Here is a 15,835-nt window from a genome sequence, read left to right on the forward strand (position 1 = left end):
TTCCAAAAAGCAATCTGAAGAGCAGCATTTGATATGATCCCCAGCTTAAAATCATACCATGAAAAGCCATTAAAACCGGCTCTCCTACATAAAAAGATGCTTGGCTGACTCGAGATACTTGATTTCCTCTCTGCTGTCAGATCTCTCATGCTCTTGTGACCTTCTATTCCCAAACTAGCAGGTCCCTATGTGTAAGGGGCTCCCTTTCTAACCCCTCATACCTCACTCCAACTGAACTACAGAAAACCTGTGGAGCAGGAATACGGTATCCCAACGTCCTTGTCCAAAAAGCTTAAGAGAAACTGTGAAAAGGGAAACATAAGGTAAAAAAAAAAACAACCCCAAAAACAAAAGCCCTACTAAAATAAATTACGTAAAGTTCTGAAATCAACATCACTTTTGAGGCAACCTTTCCAGAGACCTCTTGGGTTCCTTTCTTCTCTGAAGCACCTTTTAAGTTGTATGGTTGTAAGAATAACTTTAACTATAGAAGCTATATGCATCTTTTAAGAATCACATTTTGATGATTATAAAAATTTATCTATTATACAACATAGGTCCAGCTACACTGAAAAAATTACACCGCTTATTGAAATACATTTCATTTTAGAAACAGACTACTAAATAGGTCTATACAAAAAACTCTAAAATAATTTCTGTAGTAAAATAAAGAGTGTGTTAGGAGAGCTACACAAACAAGAAATTTTTTTGTCTTTCTTTATAATGCTCAAATATACTGTGATACGTGGCTGGCTCACTCCATAGCCGGCACCAAAAGCTGAAAAGAATCCATTACGATACACAGTGATACAATTAATGCTCTGTATTAATCTCACAGCCTTTCCGATTAGTACAAAGAAAACCAGGCCTATCTCCTCTTTGAGGAGAAGTCCAGGATATAAAAGCAAGCATACCTCATCAGCTGATATGAAATTATAAAATTCCACAAGTCTCAGTATCTGAAATTTATAAAAGTCACCAGTGAAACGCAAGCAAATTGGGTTTAAGTCCTGTTGGCTACCAGGTTCAAATGAGCACTGCTGATCCAAAACAGGATTTCCTTGTTTGTTAACTTGATTCAAGGGAAAAAGTAGGACCATCTGCTGGGGTTAACAGAAAGACAAAGATCCTCACCAACTAACCCACTGTACTTCCATGAGGGCATGTTTCCATGTGCATAAAATGGGAAAATAGCTGGCAGGAAGCAAAGGTGTTAGTGGTGCTGTGCTGAACTGTTTTTTTCTGCCAGGTGTCGCAGAAAGTTGTCCTCACTCTGGCCTCTGTGATTTAAAGGCTCACTCTTAAAAAGAGCTGGAGGAGGGGGTAAATGAGGAACCGGGGGGACTGGGAGATGATGTGGATGGTGAGGATGAGGATGTAGATGAAGATGTGAATATGGGTGGGGAATGGGGCGTGGAGGAAGTGTGCTCACTGGGTTCAGGTTGATAGGTGGAGTTGGGGTGGTGGGTGTGTTCACTACAGCAGGGACTGTGGTGGCAGAAGTCGTGGACAGTGGGATCTGGACAGCAGTTGACACATTGACGGGGCTGGTAACACGGAAGCACTTCTCCTTGTGTGCCTTGAGCATGTTGGAGAAGCGAAATCGCTGGCCACACACATCACATGGGTAGGGCTTCTCCCCTGTGTGAGTTCTGCGATGTCTCTTCATGTTTGGGCGGCTGGTGAAGCTCTTCCCACAGATTTCACAGATAAAGGGCTTCTCTCCTGCCGAACACAGATATGGCAATCGGTTAGGCACAAACATCTGCTAATACTTACTTCAGCATACTTATGCAAACAAACTGCATCCTACAAAAGCTACTGTGACTGCTACCTTCAGTGAATAGACAGACGGCTGTTCCACAGAAGTTCTCAGTCTTTATGAAATCCCCTCTCATCTCTGGATTTTGATGCACAAGACAATCTTTTATAAAGCTTTGGAAAGGGGTTCCTTCAGACCAAAATAACAAGGAAGTAAGCCTAACCTCTCATTTTCCCCCTACAATGAATCGCAGGACTACAGACAGATTTAACAGTAAGTTAATGTATTGACCTTTCCTGATTTTCTGGGTTGGATAACAGTTTTGATCCCAAATTCCAAGGAAGGGAATACAGCTGGAAGTATAGGAAAGTTTTTGTCCTGGAGGTGCTTTTGCTTTTCTTTCATAAGTTCTTACCAGTGTGTGTTTTCATGTGCTCATCAAAGTACTGTTTCATGTTGAAGTCTTTGCCACACCACTGGCACATGAACTGTTTGTGCCCAATGTGGATGCTCATGTGGGAACGCAGCTGGTACTTGTACTGAAACCTCTCATCACAGTTCTGCAACAGAAAAACAGCAACCCATGATATTCAGGCATCATGTATCAGCAAGCAAGGCAGTCACGGGACAGCGCTCAAATGTACTATGTGAAGGACTAAAGAATACCTGAACTACAGGCCCTCACACAAATGCAGAATTTAATATAGCGAGAGTAGAATTGGGTCTGTACTAAAAGGTCTGCTGGCACAAAAGCCTTGGCCAGGAGTGTGGAACAGTCACAACCTTTAGTTGACACAGCTGTTGGCAAAAGCCTGGCAGAGACACAGTTATGCCAACAGAAAAGTGCTTCTGTTGGTTTAAGGTATCATTTGGAGGTTTTGCAGCTTTGCCAGCTATCTCTGCTGGACTACGGCATGCCTCCACTAGAGGACTCTGCTCACACAGCAAAACCAACAGCAGCTCTAAGGCAGGCATGTTTTTCAGCAAGCCAGTCTGTTCTCCAGCTATTATTTACTGGTATGAGGTAACTTCTTTCCCAATCCCCAAGACTACTCTGCCTGCGCTACTGCCATTAGTACTATGCATCTGGCTGGAGTTGTGCCCCACTTCGTGGACAGGGTGAGCCACCAGACCTGCCCTGGAAACAGGAAGGGCTCTGCACCCACTCTGCCTCCATCATGTGATACCCACAAGCATCCCCATCAGATGACCGAGACATTATCTGCCCCAGACATATGACTGGTAAGCCTGTCCCATACCATCTCCTTCCTGAGGGCAGGCATAAAATTACAATTGCAAACGCATGTGAATGTATCGGTGAGATGCTCTGCCCCATCCCACCACACACACATGCTCGGTTTAAGAAATGCAAGTTCAGAGCACTGTCTTAGATCTCAAGGAGGCAACAATGCTCTGCCCCATCCCACCACACACACATGCTCAGTTTAAGAAATGCAAGTTCAGAGAGCACTGTCTTAGATCTCAAGGAGGCAACAGTTGCAGCGAGGACAACGTTTTTTCCCACAAGTGAAAATCAAGCAGTAATTTGTTTATTTTCACTGTCGCCACTTCTATCTGTTTAGAGTTACTGGGCAGGACAGGGAGGATTAACGTAATTTGCATTGGGCTTTGTTATGAACACCGAGGGAAAACTAGGATTCAAATCCTGCTGTAGTGTGTACTTATTGAGAAAAACACGACAGCCAGCAGTAAAAGCAAACCAAATACGTTCCAGTTTGAACTGCTGCTAGATGCACTCCTGCTGTGCTCTCCACAGAGAGGAAAATTTTCCTCACATTTTTATGAAACTGCACCTCATTTATAAGTCAGTCAGTTAAGTTTCCACCTACATGCCCTACTGACCGTGTTACTAATTTTATACCTTATGCTACCGTATCTAAACATACTAACAGTTGCTGCCTCACCTCACATCTGAAAGGTTTCTCTCCAGAATGCTGTAGGGAATGTACTTTGAGAGACATACTGCGTTTGAATGATTTTCCACAGGTTTCACATGTAAATGGCATGTCCTTTGTGTGTGCTGCAACACAACAGTACATTAGAGAGGGTCATTCAAATGCAAACCATTTTTTAACCATTTTTTTCCTCCAAAATCTGAGCAAGAAAATGATTACTACTGAACAGCTTGTAAGTATATACACACATGTACACACATACATATTTTCCTTGCTGCCTACTACTACAGACTTGAGCATTTTGCTAAGGATAAAGCTCAGACAACTGAATTTGCCTTACTATTTTTCTCCTCAAAACAGCAATTATGAGTTAAGAACCACAAAGACACGTTATGAGGAAGAACCAACACAATCGCCGATCAATAACTCACCAACCATATGTTTCCGCACGTGGGCCATGGTGTAGAACTTTTTTTCGCAAATCTCACAAGAGAATTTCTTTTCTGCATATCCGTGGACAATCTTGATATGTTCATGGAGGGACCAGAGCTTCTTGAACGATTTATTACAGGAAACGCACTGAATGAATGGAATAAATAAAAGGAAGTTTAAATTAGAAAGATTCAGTGATTCAAGTTTGTGGAGTTAAGCCACGTATCTTCCTCTTGCATGACAAAAAGAAGCCCAAAACAAGTCAAAAAGCTGTATACTGTCTCAGACTGTAGTTCAGCTTATATTTACTGTTTCATACTTGAAACAATTACACTAAGAAAAGTCAGATCAAGCAGGATTAGAGAGGATGTTAACACACTGCATTTTGGTGCCACCTGAAGAGCACCGTAGCCACTGCACTAACTTGTTTCCAAAACACAACAGCACATATAGCTGGATGCAGCCCTCAAGGAGCTAACACAGAGAAGACGACTCCACAGGCACTGATGCTGTTGGTGTGGGAAGAATCCCAACCCCTGGTGTGGGAAGAAGCCAACAGAGGTGGAGGAGGCCAACACCACCAAGTTGCCTTAAACCCATCTGCACGTCCAGTCCTGTCTTTTACAGGAGCACTGTGACCCCTCAAACTCCAGGTCTAACAGCCCGTGAACTAGTCCAAGTTCTCCCATCCTTTTAGCTCTACACAGAAGACAGCTTCCATCTTGCAGCTCTTGACCACGCGGAGAGTCTAGTACACAGTTCATACAGCAAAGCAAGCTGTCACCTTCGTCTTTCGTATTCTGACTCTTCATTTATACGTATCAGTAGCTCTATAGGTCTAAAATAACCATATGCAAAGAATGTTTTTATCTCTTCCCACAGCTACTGTGAAATATCCAGAAAGTCAGCAATGAGCAGGATCCAAAGGCTTTCATGCATCTCTTCTTCCTCAATAGAGTTAGTTCTTGCTAAAGACTTGATTAAAAAAAAAACACCTTTGTACAATTTTGAAAAAAATCTTAGTTGTTCAACTTGATAGCAGACGCATATGTGAGGATACCAAGTAATTTTCACCTTTGAAGTTGAAGAGGAAGGCATTGTGGCTTGTTATTTTTTGTTAGTTGTTGAGGCGTTTGGGGTTTTTGGTGCATCTCCATTTTTCTGCCCATCAATTACCCTCCTTCCCTCAAAGTAAAAAAGGCTGTATGCTGTTCACTGCAGAGCTAGCAAACACTACGTGTTCTGTCAACTTGAGTTGTTTCTTCACTGCACAGACAAGTTACGATGCTTCCAGAGTGCTTGAATCTCTGCAGGCCTGGAAACTCTGGTAAAGCGCTCAGCGGGCTGCCTCCAAGGAGAGCCTCTGCCTCTAAAAGTACCTACTTGGAGGCATGTCAGGAACAAACTGTAGTCTTTGGGGAAAAAAAAAAAACCCTAGAAAATAAAGCAATGCTAAGAAATGATCAAAATTCCCTTGATTTAAGGTTAAGCAAGCCCTTGAAGCAGCCTGCCTATGATTTAATTGACGATCAGCAGCAAGTAATTTAGATCACTAATACCGAGAGCTACACAGAGAGTTTAAGATGACAACAGAAATTTGGTGAAATTGCTCATTTTAAGGATGAAAACCAGAAATTACCTGAAAAAACAAATATATTCCATCACTTAGATGAAAAATATAGAGAGGAGCCAGCCATGTTTATCAGTTCAATTACCACTTACATAATGAAACAATTTTTTTTCCTAGACAAAGCTCCATATCCCTCTTGACATATTAAGCCCTACATTAATGTAAAACTTTCATATCCCGTTACTCCTTTTGCCAAGTGTAATAAAAACAAATTAGCAGGCAGCTGTGAAACACATTCCAAATGTCAGGACAGACAAAAATACTGGTGGAATATATGCTTATACTGAGAACTTCAAGACGACTAGCAGCGTTTCTGGCACTAGAAATATTTGGGAAAGTTTCTGGACCCAATTCTTCCGGTACTGGATATAAAACACAATTTCTACAATTTCTTATTTTCCTATCACTTTTGGACGTAGGAATGGTACCCCTCAGAAGCATACGAGTGCATGGATTACAGGATGCTTCTCCATTCTATACCACACACAAACTTATTCATGAATTCCCATTTAAAGTCAAAAGATTTTATGCTGTGAATGAGCCATCTGGATGACAGGGCATTTCTTAAATTTGTATTTAAGTGTTCTCTGCTACACTAAACTTTTTAAGTCTTTATTTCAAAAACTGCAAGGACATACTGAAATGTTTATGCATTTTACTAACTATGCCTAAGGCTCATTATCTTATATTATACTCCTTCCTTCAGTCTTCCTCCTATGAGCTGAAACATAAGGAAAAATAGCATAGAGTTATACAGAGCTGAAGTTGAGTCTTACAGCAAAGAGAAATTGCAATAAATATTTCAACTGTCTCCCACACAGTGGGAATTGAATACCAATTCAGTTTAGCATTTAAGCAAACAAACAAACAAAAAAATCTTAAATCTTTCTGGTAAAACTCACTGGACAGACAAAAAACTTGTTGCCCTACAAAGTCTCAACATTTCAGCTCCACAGAAATTGAACTCAAGCTGCTTCGTACTGGCAGGGGGATTATTTCAGAAGTAAGTGGCAACACTGTGCCTGGTTTAACAAGGCAAAAAAAGCACGTTCAAATTGCCAGATAAAACAACAGTGCCCCCAGTTACATGAGAACATAGATGCCTATGAGCAAAGTACAAACCACAGATGAATCAAACTCTGAAACTCTTTCCACAACTTAAACTTTAAAATGGTTCTATTATATCACAGGCTTCCATTGTTGTATAAAATTAAAAGCTGCAAATCTTCTGGTGAGAAAGACCAGAGATCTTTATATTATCAGTGAGATTTACTGAGCTTTTTGCCCTGGGAAAAGGGCAGCCTCATGAACAGATTTACTTGCTGAATTCATACACGTCCATACGCATACATGAACACTACAGTAAATTACTTGTGTGTAATTATCTCAGCAGGATTTTTAAAAGTTACACTTTAACATAAGTTCAAATCCTGACTTCACTAGTTTCTTTCTCACCTGCTTGCCTCTCCAGTATTTTACAAATTTCTGATTCCAAAACCAGCAAAGTGGCATAATTCCATTCTCCCTTGAAACCTTACCTGGACACACTCTGTGACTGCGTTTCAGGACACTGAAACACTTCGAACTTTAAAGCTAGTGATAGCTGCAGGTGCTCAGCACCTGAAGGAGGAGGGTTTATCCTGTCAAAGTACTTCACTGCAAATGCATTTGTTTTCAGGCCAGTTACTCTTGAGTCTGACACTATTAAAGCAGCTTTGCATTTTCCCCAACTTGTAGTTAAATATTAGAGTAACTCTGCTAAAGCAGATGTCAGTTCTACACTCTGTTCCCTGCAAATTACTTCTTTTGGAAGACACCAAAGTGTTGATACGTAGAGACAAGGTCTCGGTCAGAACCTGGTCTGCACAAAAGATTTCCCCCTCTGAAGTGTCCGCTAGCTGTATCCAGGGCACGACAGAAGGTATGGAAATCTGGCAAGCAGGTGAGCAAACCTACCTGGATATTTTTTTCACAGTCTGTTTGCTGGTGAAGGGACAGCTCACTTTCTAGAACAAATTTCTTCCCACATTTGTCGCAGATCTGCATGCGCCTATGAGTGACGTTCATGTGCTTCTCCAGGTACCAGCGTGTGTTAAACACCCTGGGGCACTTCTCACAGGTTAAAGTCTCCTTCTCTTCACACTTTGATTTCTGCACAGGTGCCTTGGGCTCCTTTGCAGCTTTCTTCTTACGCTTGGGGGGCTCCACACTTTTTCTACGACCCCTTGTAGCTCTGGGTGATGGGGAAGTTGTGGCTGCTGCAGCAGATGCAGCTCTCCTTGTTCTCCTTTGTGCAACACTAACTTTTTCCACTCTTTTCTCTTTTTTCTTCTGCCTCTCATTTTCCTCATCATCATTACTGTCTTCAGTGGCCTCTTCCCCACTGTCACCCTCCTCTTCCTCACTGCTGGTCTTAAGAACAGCAGTCTCTTTGGATTGGGAGGGGACACCCTTCTCCCCTTTTGATACATTTAATGTTTGGTTGTTAAGGTTTACCTCTACTATAATCTGCTCCCTTTTGTAAGTCACTTCATCTTCCTCCTCTTCTTCCTCCTCAGAGTCGTCAGAGTTTTCTCTATCTTCTTTCACAGCCCGGACCTCTCCTACCGATCTGTTCTCCCTGAAATATGGCTGCTCCTCTCTTTCATGGAGATGTGGTTTACTCATTTTGCTGTCCACCAACACAGAGTAAGGACTTCCTGACTCTCTCTTGTATACTTTGGTGGACAGATCAAGTTCCTGGCTGGCACCATGATAAAATGTGGGTGGCACTTGACCACGGCGACTGTCCTCTTGTGCCATCCCTGCTACATGCGCGGCACAGTTTTCAACCAACTGTTGGCAAGAATTGGCTGTTTGACTCATTTGGGGGGCCCTGATTCATTGAGCACCTTTAATCCCAGAAAACTAAGTAAGCAGCTTTAAATCAGGATGGACTCTCAAGACTGATGCCTGTTCCATCTACACAGAATGAACAAAATACGATTCTCTGCTGGTGTTTAGCACTGATGTGTAGGTCACAGAATTCTGGTATTATGGCAAGAGCAGAGCAGTAGTAATTATTCTTCTGAAGAAAGTTGCCAACGAGTCGTTGAACATTTCATCTATAAGAGATAACAGAGAAAAGAAAGTCAATTAAAAAAACCCCCAAACACTAAAATCTTCAGCAAATTCTTTTGAGTTTGTACAACTGGAGTAAAACACAGGGTATATCATCTATGAGCTGATCTGCTGGGGGTGGACTGTCCTATAGCACTATCTTCAGCAACACTGGCAGTTATGTACAAATATGTGCACCTTTTGTGGGGATCAGAACTGGTACTAGACTCCTGAGACATGGAAATCAGGGCATGCTATCCATTTCAAGATGAATATTCTCCACCCACCAAAGATCACCGGCACCTGCCTCAACATTGGGCCAAGATGCTGATCTGTGTTTCTCCTGGACTCTTGGGAACGCTGATGGCCCCAAGACTCTGCTCTACTCCCATATGCCTCTCCATCAAACAAGGTGTGTAACTACACAGAAATACCTCTTCTCCTTCTGTATCTCCCAACGGGAGCCCATCCTTACCCAGAAAGGGGACATATTATACCAAACAACATTCCATTAATGTAGATATGCATGAAGAATTTAAATGGAGACATTTTCAACTTGCAGCATTAAATCAGATTAGAGAACATCATGTCCCCTGCTCGTTTCCACCTCAGAGATCCCTCATACAGCCTCTTGATTTAAGGCACTTATTCTTTTGTCTCATTCTCCCTTCCCCCAGCTACTTACTCCTCAATGCAATAGCCAAACAATATTCCATTTACCCATCTAAATTTCACTTGCAGTTATCCAAGTTGGAATTTGACCAGGACACTGTTACTTCCTCTTGCAAAAAATGCCACGTGATCCCTAATGAATACAAGTAATCTCACATCTATTTTTTCACCAGGACAATTACATTTTGGTAGCACAGTATTGCAACATCAAGCCAAGATTTTTGGCTGTGCAGACGAAGTCAGAAATACATTTGAACTCCTGATCAAACAGCATACTCAGAGCTAAACCTATGACTAGAGGGTGCAGAAGAGGAGAATTAAGGACAGAGCCTAAGACATGTCCCATGACTAGTGGAGAGAGAAGGGCCCTAACAGAAAAGGGATGGATTGAGGAGCTAACTATGAAGAAACCTGGATTCTCACTACCAGAGTCTGAAAATTTCCTTTAGGCTATAAAGCTTGGGCTAAGTCCAGCAGACAGGTATAAAACACTTGGATTTCACAGAATCATATGGCCATTTTTATTATTAGTATTCTTGGAGTAACAATAAAAAGCAATAAACCTAAAGCACTATGACAGACATGGCTTTTTATTATAAATTTCTTTCCACATCATACTGAGTTAAAATACTCTCTGCACTACAAATGTGGTAACTTCCATCCAAACATGTTTTGATACCATTTATGTATTATAGTTTCTATTTTACTCTTCCCTCAGAAGTTTCCCTCTTTGAAGTGAATTTAATTGAACACCAGATGAACCTACCAATGGTGTCCGTGGTTTGAATAATAAAAAAAAGAGTCACATAACCAAACCAGTCTGATTACTAGCTTAAAGTTAATTTAACAGATTCTTGAGCAGTTCTCCAATATTTCCAAACGCACTCAAAAAGTGTCCTGAAGATGCCTGACAGAGTGACTTGCAGACAGACTCACAGCACTGCAACAGCAGGGTCTATTCCCACTGCTCCATCCTCAGCAGGGTCTCAGGTCCCAGTTTCCCAGCTCCAGAGGTGAGGCAGGAAAACAAGAGCCAAGATCCAGCTGGGCCAGGAAATATGTGGAGATGGGCTGTTAACATTGTGAAATGGGCTTGTGATCACAAGTAATATTCAGATGGAACAACTAGTAAATAATAAAATAAACTGGTTGTGATTGCAAGCCAAAATTAACAACCCTATACCCAGGAAGGCCCTTAGGAAGCAGTGGGCACGATGAAATCCAGTTTAGCTTTTCCTTTAACAACATTTAATGAATTATTCAGAAGCTCAGAAAAATCACTATGTCATATAGAAAATGATAACCCGATTATTTCCTCTGCATATTAAGCACCTCTCGCAAGCTGCATGAGTAAATCGGGAAGGCTATCAGAATGTTACTGCTAGATAGCCAGAAAAAAAGCAAAAAAAACTTGCCATGAAAAGGAAGTTTTACCCCCACTCCCCATTTACTGAATGCAAAAATAATCTCTTTAGATATTCTGCCATCGTTTCACCTCTGCTCACTTAAGGAATATTCTGTATAATAAACCACTTTGTATGAACACAGTACCACTTCAAATAAAAAACAACAAAGGGGCTTATTCTGACTTATCAAAGCTATTCGGTCTTAAAACCACTTCACTCTGCAGAATCAGTAACCTACTTTCACTTTGAATACGCCGCCTGCTACCCTCAAGGGACCTGCAACTTTCGAACAACATTATTTAACAGTTGAACAGCTGGTAAAGCAAAGGCCTCCTTATACATTTAATACAAACAACGCGCTACTAGACTGCTAACAGTTCTGAGTGACAGCAGTTTAAATACTGCCCAAAATACTTTAATAGAAGATTTTTTCCCCTTAAATTTCTAATCCCAAATGTAAGAAAGCAACATTTGGGTGTTTTAATTTTTGCCCTTTTTTTTTTAATAAGGTGAATCCACTTTTTTCAAAGCTGCTGAACAGCATGGGCTCACAGAATGAATTTCAGCCATACTACAAAAGGCAATACAGGTTCTGATTAAAATGTAAAAAGAATACACAGTTTTGAAGCAATTTTTGAAGAAGCTTATTGAGACATAAACCTGAGGAATAACTGTACTAAGAGCATTGAATGAACATGAGGAATACGCAGCACTTCGTAATCAAAGATCATACAAGAAAGGTTTGCAAGCCTACGAATATTAAAGGCTCAAACCCAGAAAAAAGGTACAAACAACTTGCAGACAAATGTGTAGGTGGAGGAAGCATGTGTAATGTGGGAGCAACACTTATACCATGCTTTCGCTACTTCTAAAGGAAAACCGCATTTCTTCACATTATCTGTACTAAAAATAGAGCCGTTTATAGCAGAGAGCACCAGCACAATTACCTGCCCCAACTTTGGTTCGGTAGATGCCTTGAAATCGGCACAGAGCAAGTGCAATATACTGAGATTAATGACTTTAAATTCCATGTCCTTAGTTTGCCCTCAGAGAGGGACCAACTTGCCAGTCTGGCTGTATCATATTTTCATCTAACCTGTGCCAAGGACGTACGATTTGACTTCTGGCAAGAATCCACCAGAAGCAGACACTGATGTAACGAAAAACACTGCTTCTTCCAGCTTTTGTAGTAAGTGAAGTGCTTGCGCAGTCATTTCTGCCTATCGGGGCTCCCTGTGAGCCACTGACCCCTGCATGGCCTACAGCTGTTTGCCTGCAATCACAAACAGGCTGCCAGCCCCGCAGATGTGCACTTAACTGCTCGTTCTTTCTGCCTGGATGTTTCTGGTGGCTCCCAAAAAAGCACAGAAGAGGCACTTCGGGGCACTCCACAACCAGCGATGACCCTGCCACTGCTGGTCAATCTGACAGTGGCCTATTTTTTTTTTTTTAAATTTTTATTTTTAACCAGTTTAATTGCTGCCCACAGAAAGTTATCAATATTAGCTCTCAAAATTGACAGACGCTGGTCTAATTCACTTTGCTGTAGGTTGGCAAGTCTAGAAGTATTGCAAGCACAAGGGTTATTTGTCCACAGACACAAAGATAGCACTGTATTGATTTATTACTTAGTTAACATCTGGAAGTTCCCCCCACTCTTCCCAGATAGCCATAAGGGCCAGAAAATGCCTTTAAAAAAATACTCACGCCTCAGTTCACAAATCAGTGGCATTTGCTTGTGTAAGTTTTACACATACCATAGGGAAAAAGAGGAGGAACAGGAAGAGCTTGGGGCCTTCCTGCAGCTCACCTACTTCTTGCATGAATAGTCAGTACTATAAAAAAAAGAGATTGCAATAGTCAATGTCCAACATTAAAAATGCATTAATTTATTAGCCATCCATTATTTTCTTTCTTTGTTATATTACAGCCTTTCAAGACAGGCACAAAAGATAATTTTTGGGTTTGTTTATGAGCCACAGTACTAGATTTCATTTCCAACTTGGTACAGTTAAGAAGTGCTCGCAACCTTAATACAGCTCACAAGACACCAAGACAAAATTATTTCTCCAAAATTATATAGCACCTAACACGGGGGTGGGGGGGCATCTGAGCCACAGCTAACACTGCAGCACTGAAATACTACACACCTTACACAAGCTTCACAAATAATCTGCACACTTCCTTTACAACACAAGACCTTCACATGAATCAATCCCCCCAACTTAAGTTTTTCTTCCCCTCTTCAGTTTAGGAGCAGACAGATCTCAGTTTAACCACAGCTTTTTAATGGATACAATCAAGAGGCATTGTGGGGACTGACTAGGTTTTCTACTCTGCCATTTAGATATATAGACCATTATACATAAAGCCAAGTTCAATGAGAAAGTTTGAGTATCTTGAAATTGGAAAGTTGCTTTTCCATAAAACAAGACTTCTCTCAGATTACAGTTATAAAAAGTTAAAAAAAGTATAACTGTGTTGTAATTAAAGGCAATGCCATTTTGCATATGCATTAACAATCTGAAGTTTTTAAGGATCCTGGATGCCTTTTGGTTGGAAGCTACACTCCAGCAGCTCCATTAAGTCCTGGGGCAACCAGATTTGCACACAGTTCACAAGTGGTGAAACAACCATGTGCATAAATAAATAATTTACATTATTTAAGATAATACACCTATTTCAAACCAGTCAAGTAGTTCTTGAAGAAACTACACTCAGAACAGGACTAAGGCAGTGGTTGCAGGTTGGGGGGATTAATTAAATACAGCTCCAACGTCATGCCAAACCTGGGACATGTTACAATCTGGCTACCACCCAAATTTCTAACCAAAACTGGAGCACCAGCCTCCCTGCTTCTTTTCTACTCATCAGGTAGAAATTTCTAGTACAGCTAAAACCTATGTGAATTCAGAATGCAAGTGTACCTCAACCCTTTCAAAAGAGCAGTATCATTTTAAGCTAAATGCTTTCACACTTACTAGTCACATTATTTGGCTACAGAAGTATAAGAACTATGATAAGCTGGCACATGTTTATTTTGAAAGGCTGATAAGAGAATGCATCATTCTGGTAAGTATAAATGTAGGGGTAAATAAGAGTGTAATTGTTCACTTTGCTTCTGTTAATATTAATCACTGTTACCCATTAACCAATTTCAAGTCATCAATTTCATCAGCAGACAGGACAGAAATACAAGAAAATGCATCAGAAAAATATCGTTTTCATTGCACAGATACAACTTAGCTTTAGGTATACTGCCCAACGCAAAGTTCTGCTGTATTTTTCCTAAAAATAACAAAACATTAATGCTTTCTCACTACAACTCTGCTTCATGAAATCGTTAGGTAACATGAATGCTGAAAATCACATTAGCAAGAAATAACTAGAGAGTGCACTGTGAAAATACAAAGCGTGTGACTAAAATGATCCAGGCACCTACAGTTCAATACATTACCAATATTTCAGAGCACAAAAGTTTCAATATACTTGCACAGTTTGAAGAACAGGTGCACGAAGCAGAACAGCGCACAGGCACAGCAATTCCCAGTTAGTGGGAAAACACATCTGGTACAAGTTACATCATGTCAGCGGATAGTAATCAGGACTATAACACAAGAGGGAATTATTTATATCATCGTACAATCACTCCTTTCTTGTGCATCTCAGCTGCTTTATATGCAAAAAACTGGAAATATGTTCTTAAGTGGTAAGTTTTCTCTCAAGACAGAGCGACAGTCAGCACATCCTCACAGTTTTTGCATTTCTATGGGTAAGTACTCAAGCCTGCCTTTGCCCATGTAAATGCAAAATAAAAAGACTGACGGCGACTAACGATCTAGTCTGTCATCCCCTCGACGTCAAGGGACAGCTTGTAACACCCACCTAAGAGATGGTATCTGTAATGGGTTCACACCTAGTAGAGCTACAAAGGAAAAAGAAGAGTAATCCTTTCTACTGTATCACAAGGACAATTTTGTGCAGCTGACACAGACTTTGGGAATATGGTGTAACATGGCGAGTGGATACTCAGAAACAGCATTCACTGTTCATAACTCTCCTCTTCTCACTGTGGGCTCAAAACTCACTTGAAACAGATTTTCCCATCAACTCATATAAAAGATCAGACATAAAATGGTGTGTGGCACTGTGGCTTGTATTTTGGTGAAATTAAAGCTATGCCACATATTTGGGCATCTCTGCCTCAAATGGATTAGTCTTGGTACAACTAAGCAAACTGACACGCACATCATAAAAAACCAGAAACGTTGGCAGCAACTGGAAGTATTGCAGGGAGTCTTGGCAGAGAAACAAAAGACTGGAGAGTGAATAAATACCATCCAATTCTCAAAGTAAAGGTCCAGGCAGAAATATGTGGTGGTGGGGTATATGAAAGCCTGAAGATGCAGTACAGCATCTAGACTTTCCCATCTTCCAGTTATTCTTTTCCACCATTCCTAAAATAATTATGATAGGTATCTTGCTAACTCAGCAGGCAACATATTTTCACTGTATGGAGCTGGCTATTTGCCTGTAAGTATTTAACAGTCTAACGGAAAATGAAGCAGACCATATTTCCAATTCCAGAAAAATGCCTTATATAATATCCTGCAGCTAAAACATAAAAACTACGATAAAAAACCTTCAAGCTTTTTCCATTCTCAAGATTAATTATTTGGCTGTATCTAGAAATCTGGTTTGAGGGACAAAGACTTTCAAACCAGTGATTTCCAGAACTGTGAATCTGGAATTTTTTCAAGCATTATCTCCACAGAAAATAGTTTAAGAGGTTGCCATTTCAGAATTCAGCAGCATTATGATCCCTCAGCTTCTGCAGTAAACTGAAGGCTTTCTATTGGCTATGAACGAGTTTTAGATATGACAGCCATAAACATCAACATTTTTCTTTTACTAGGCA

The 15,835-nt window shown here is 40.8% G+C and overlaps 1 protein-coding gene across 2 annotated transcripts; it reads right to left on the minus strand.

Annotated features, from left to right (window-relative positions):
- Positions 1 to 343: 343 nt before the first annotated feature.
- ZNF652 (zinc finger protein 652) lies at positions 344 to 8,845 on the minus strand. 2 transcript variants are annotated; one of them, XM_010281616.1, is made up of 5 exons: positions 8,237 to 8,845; positions 4,110 to 4,257; positions 3,688 to 3,803; positions 2,178 to 2,322; positions 344 to 1,725 (listed from the first exon to the last, which is right to left on the minus strand). In XM_010281616.1, exons 1-5 carry the CDS (start codon positions 8,603 to 8,605, stop codon positions 1,214 to 1,216), a joined length of 1,290 nt encoding a protein of 429 aa, XP_010279918.1. In that variant the 5' UTR covers positions 8,606 to 8,845; the 3' UTR covers positions 344 to 1,213. The 2 variants fall into 2 exon arrangements, with proteins under 2 accessions (XP_010279918.1, XP_010279917.1); XM_010281615.1 differs by having other exon boundaries at positions 7,697 to 8,839.
- Positions 8,846 to 15,835: the final 6,990 nt, after the last annotated feature.

This window comes from Phaethon lepturus, unplaced genomic scaffold (genome assembly GCF_000687285.1).
Source record: "Phaethon lepturus isolate BGI_N335 unplaced genomic scaffold, ASM68728v1 scaffold30642, whole genome shotgun sequence".
Lineage (NCBI taxonomy): Eukaryota > Metazoa > Chordata > Aves > Phaethontiformes > Phaethontidae > Phaethon > Phaethon lepturus.

Coding starts and splice junctions, on each gene's coding strand:
- ZNF652 (XM_010281615.1), bottom strand. CDS start 8,605: ATGAGTCAAACAGCCAATTCTTGCCAACAGTTGGTTGAAAACTGTGCC. Junction 2,323..3,687: donor AGAAACCTTTCAGATGTGAG/GTGAGGCAGCAA, acceptor TTTCTGTTGCAG/AACTGTGATGAGAGGTTTCA. Junction 1,726..2,177: donor GCACATGAAAACACACACTG/GTAAGAACTTAT, acceptor TGTGTTCGGCAG/GAGAGAAGCCCTTTATCTGT.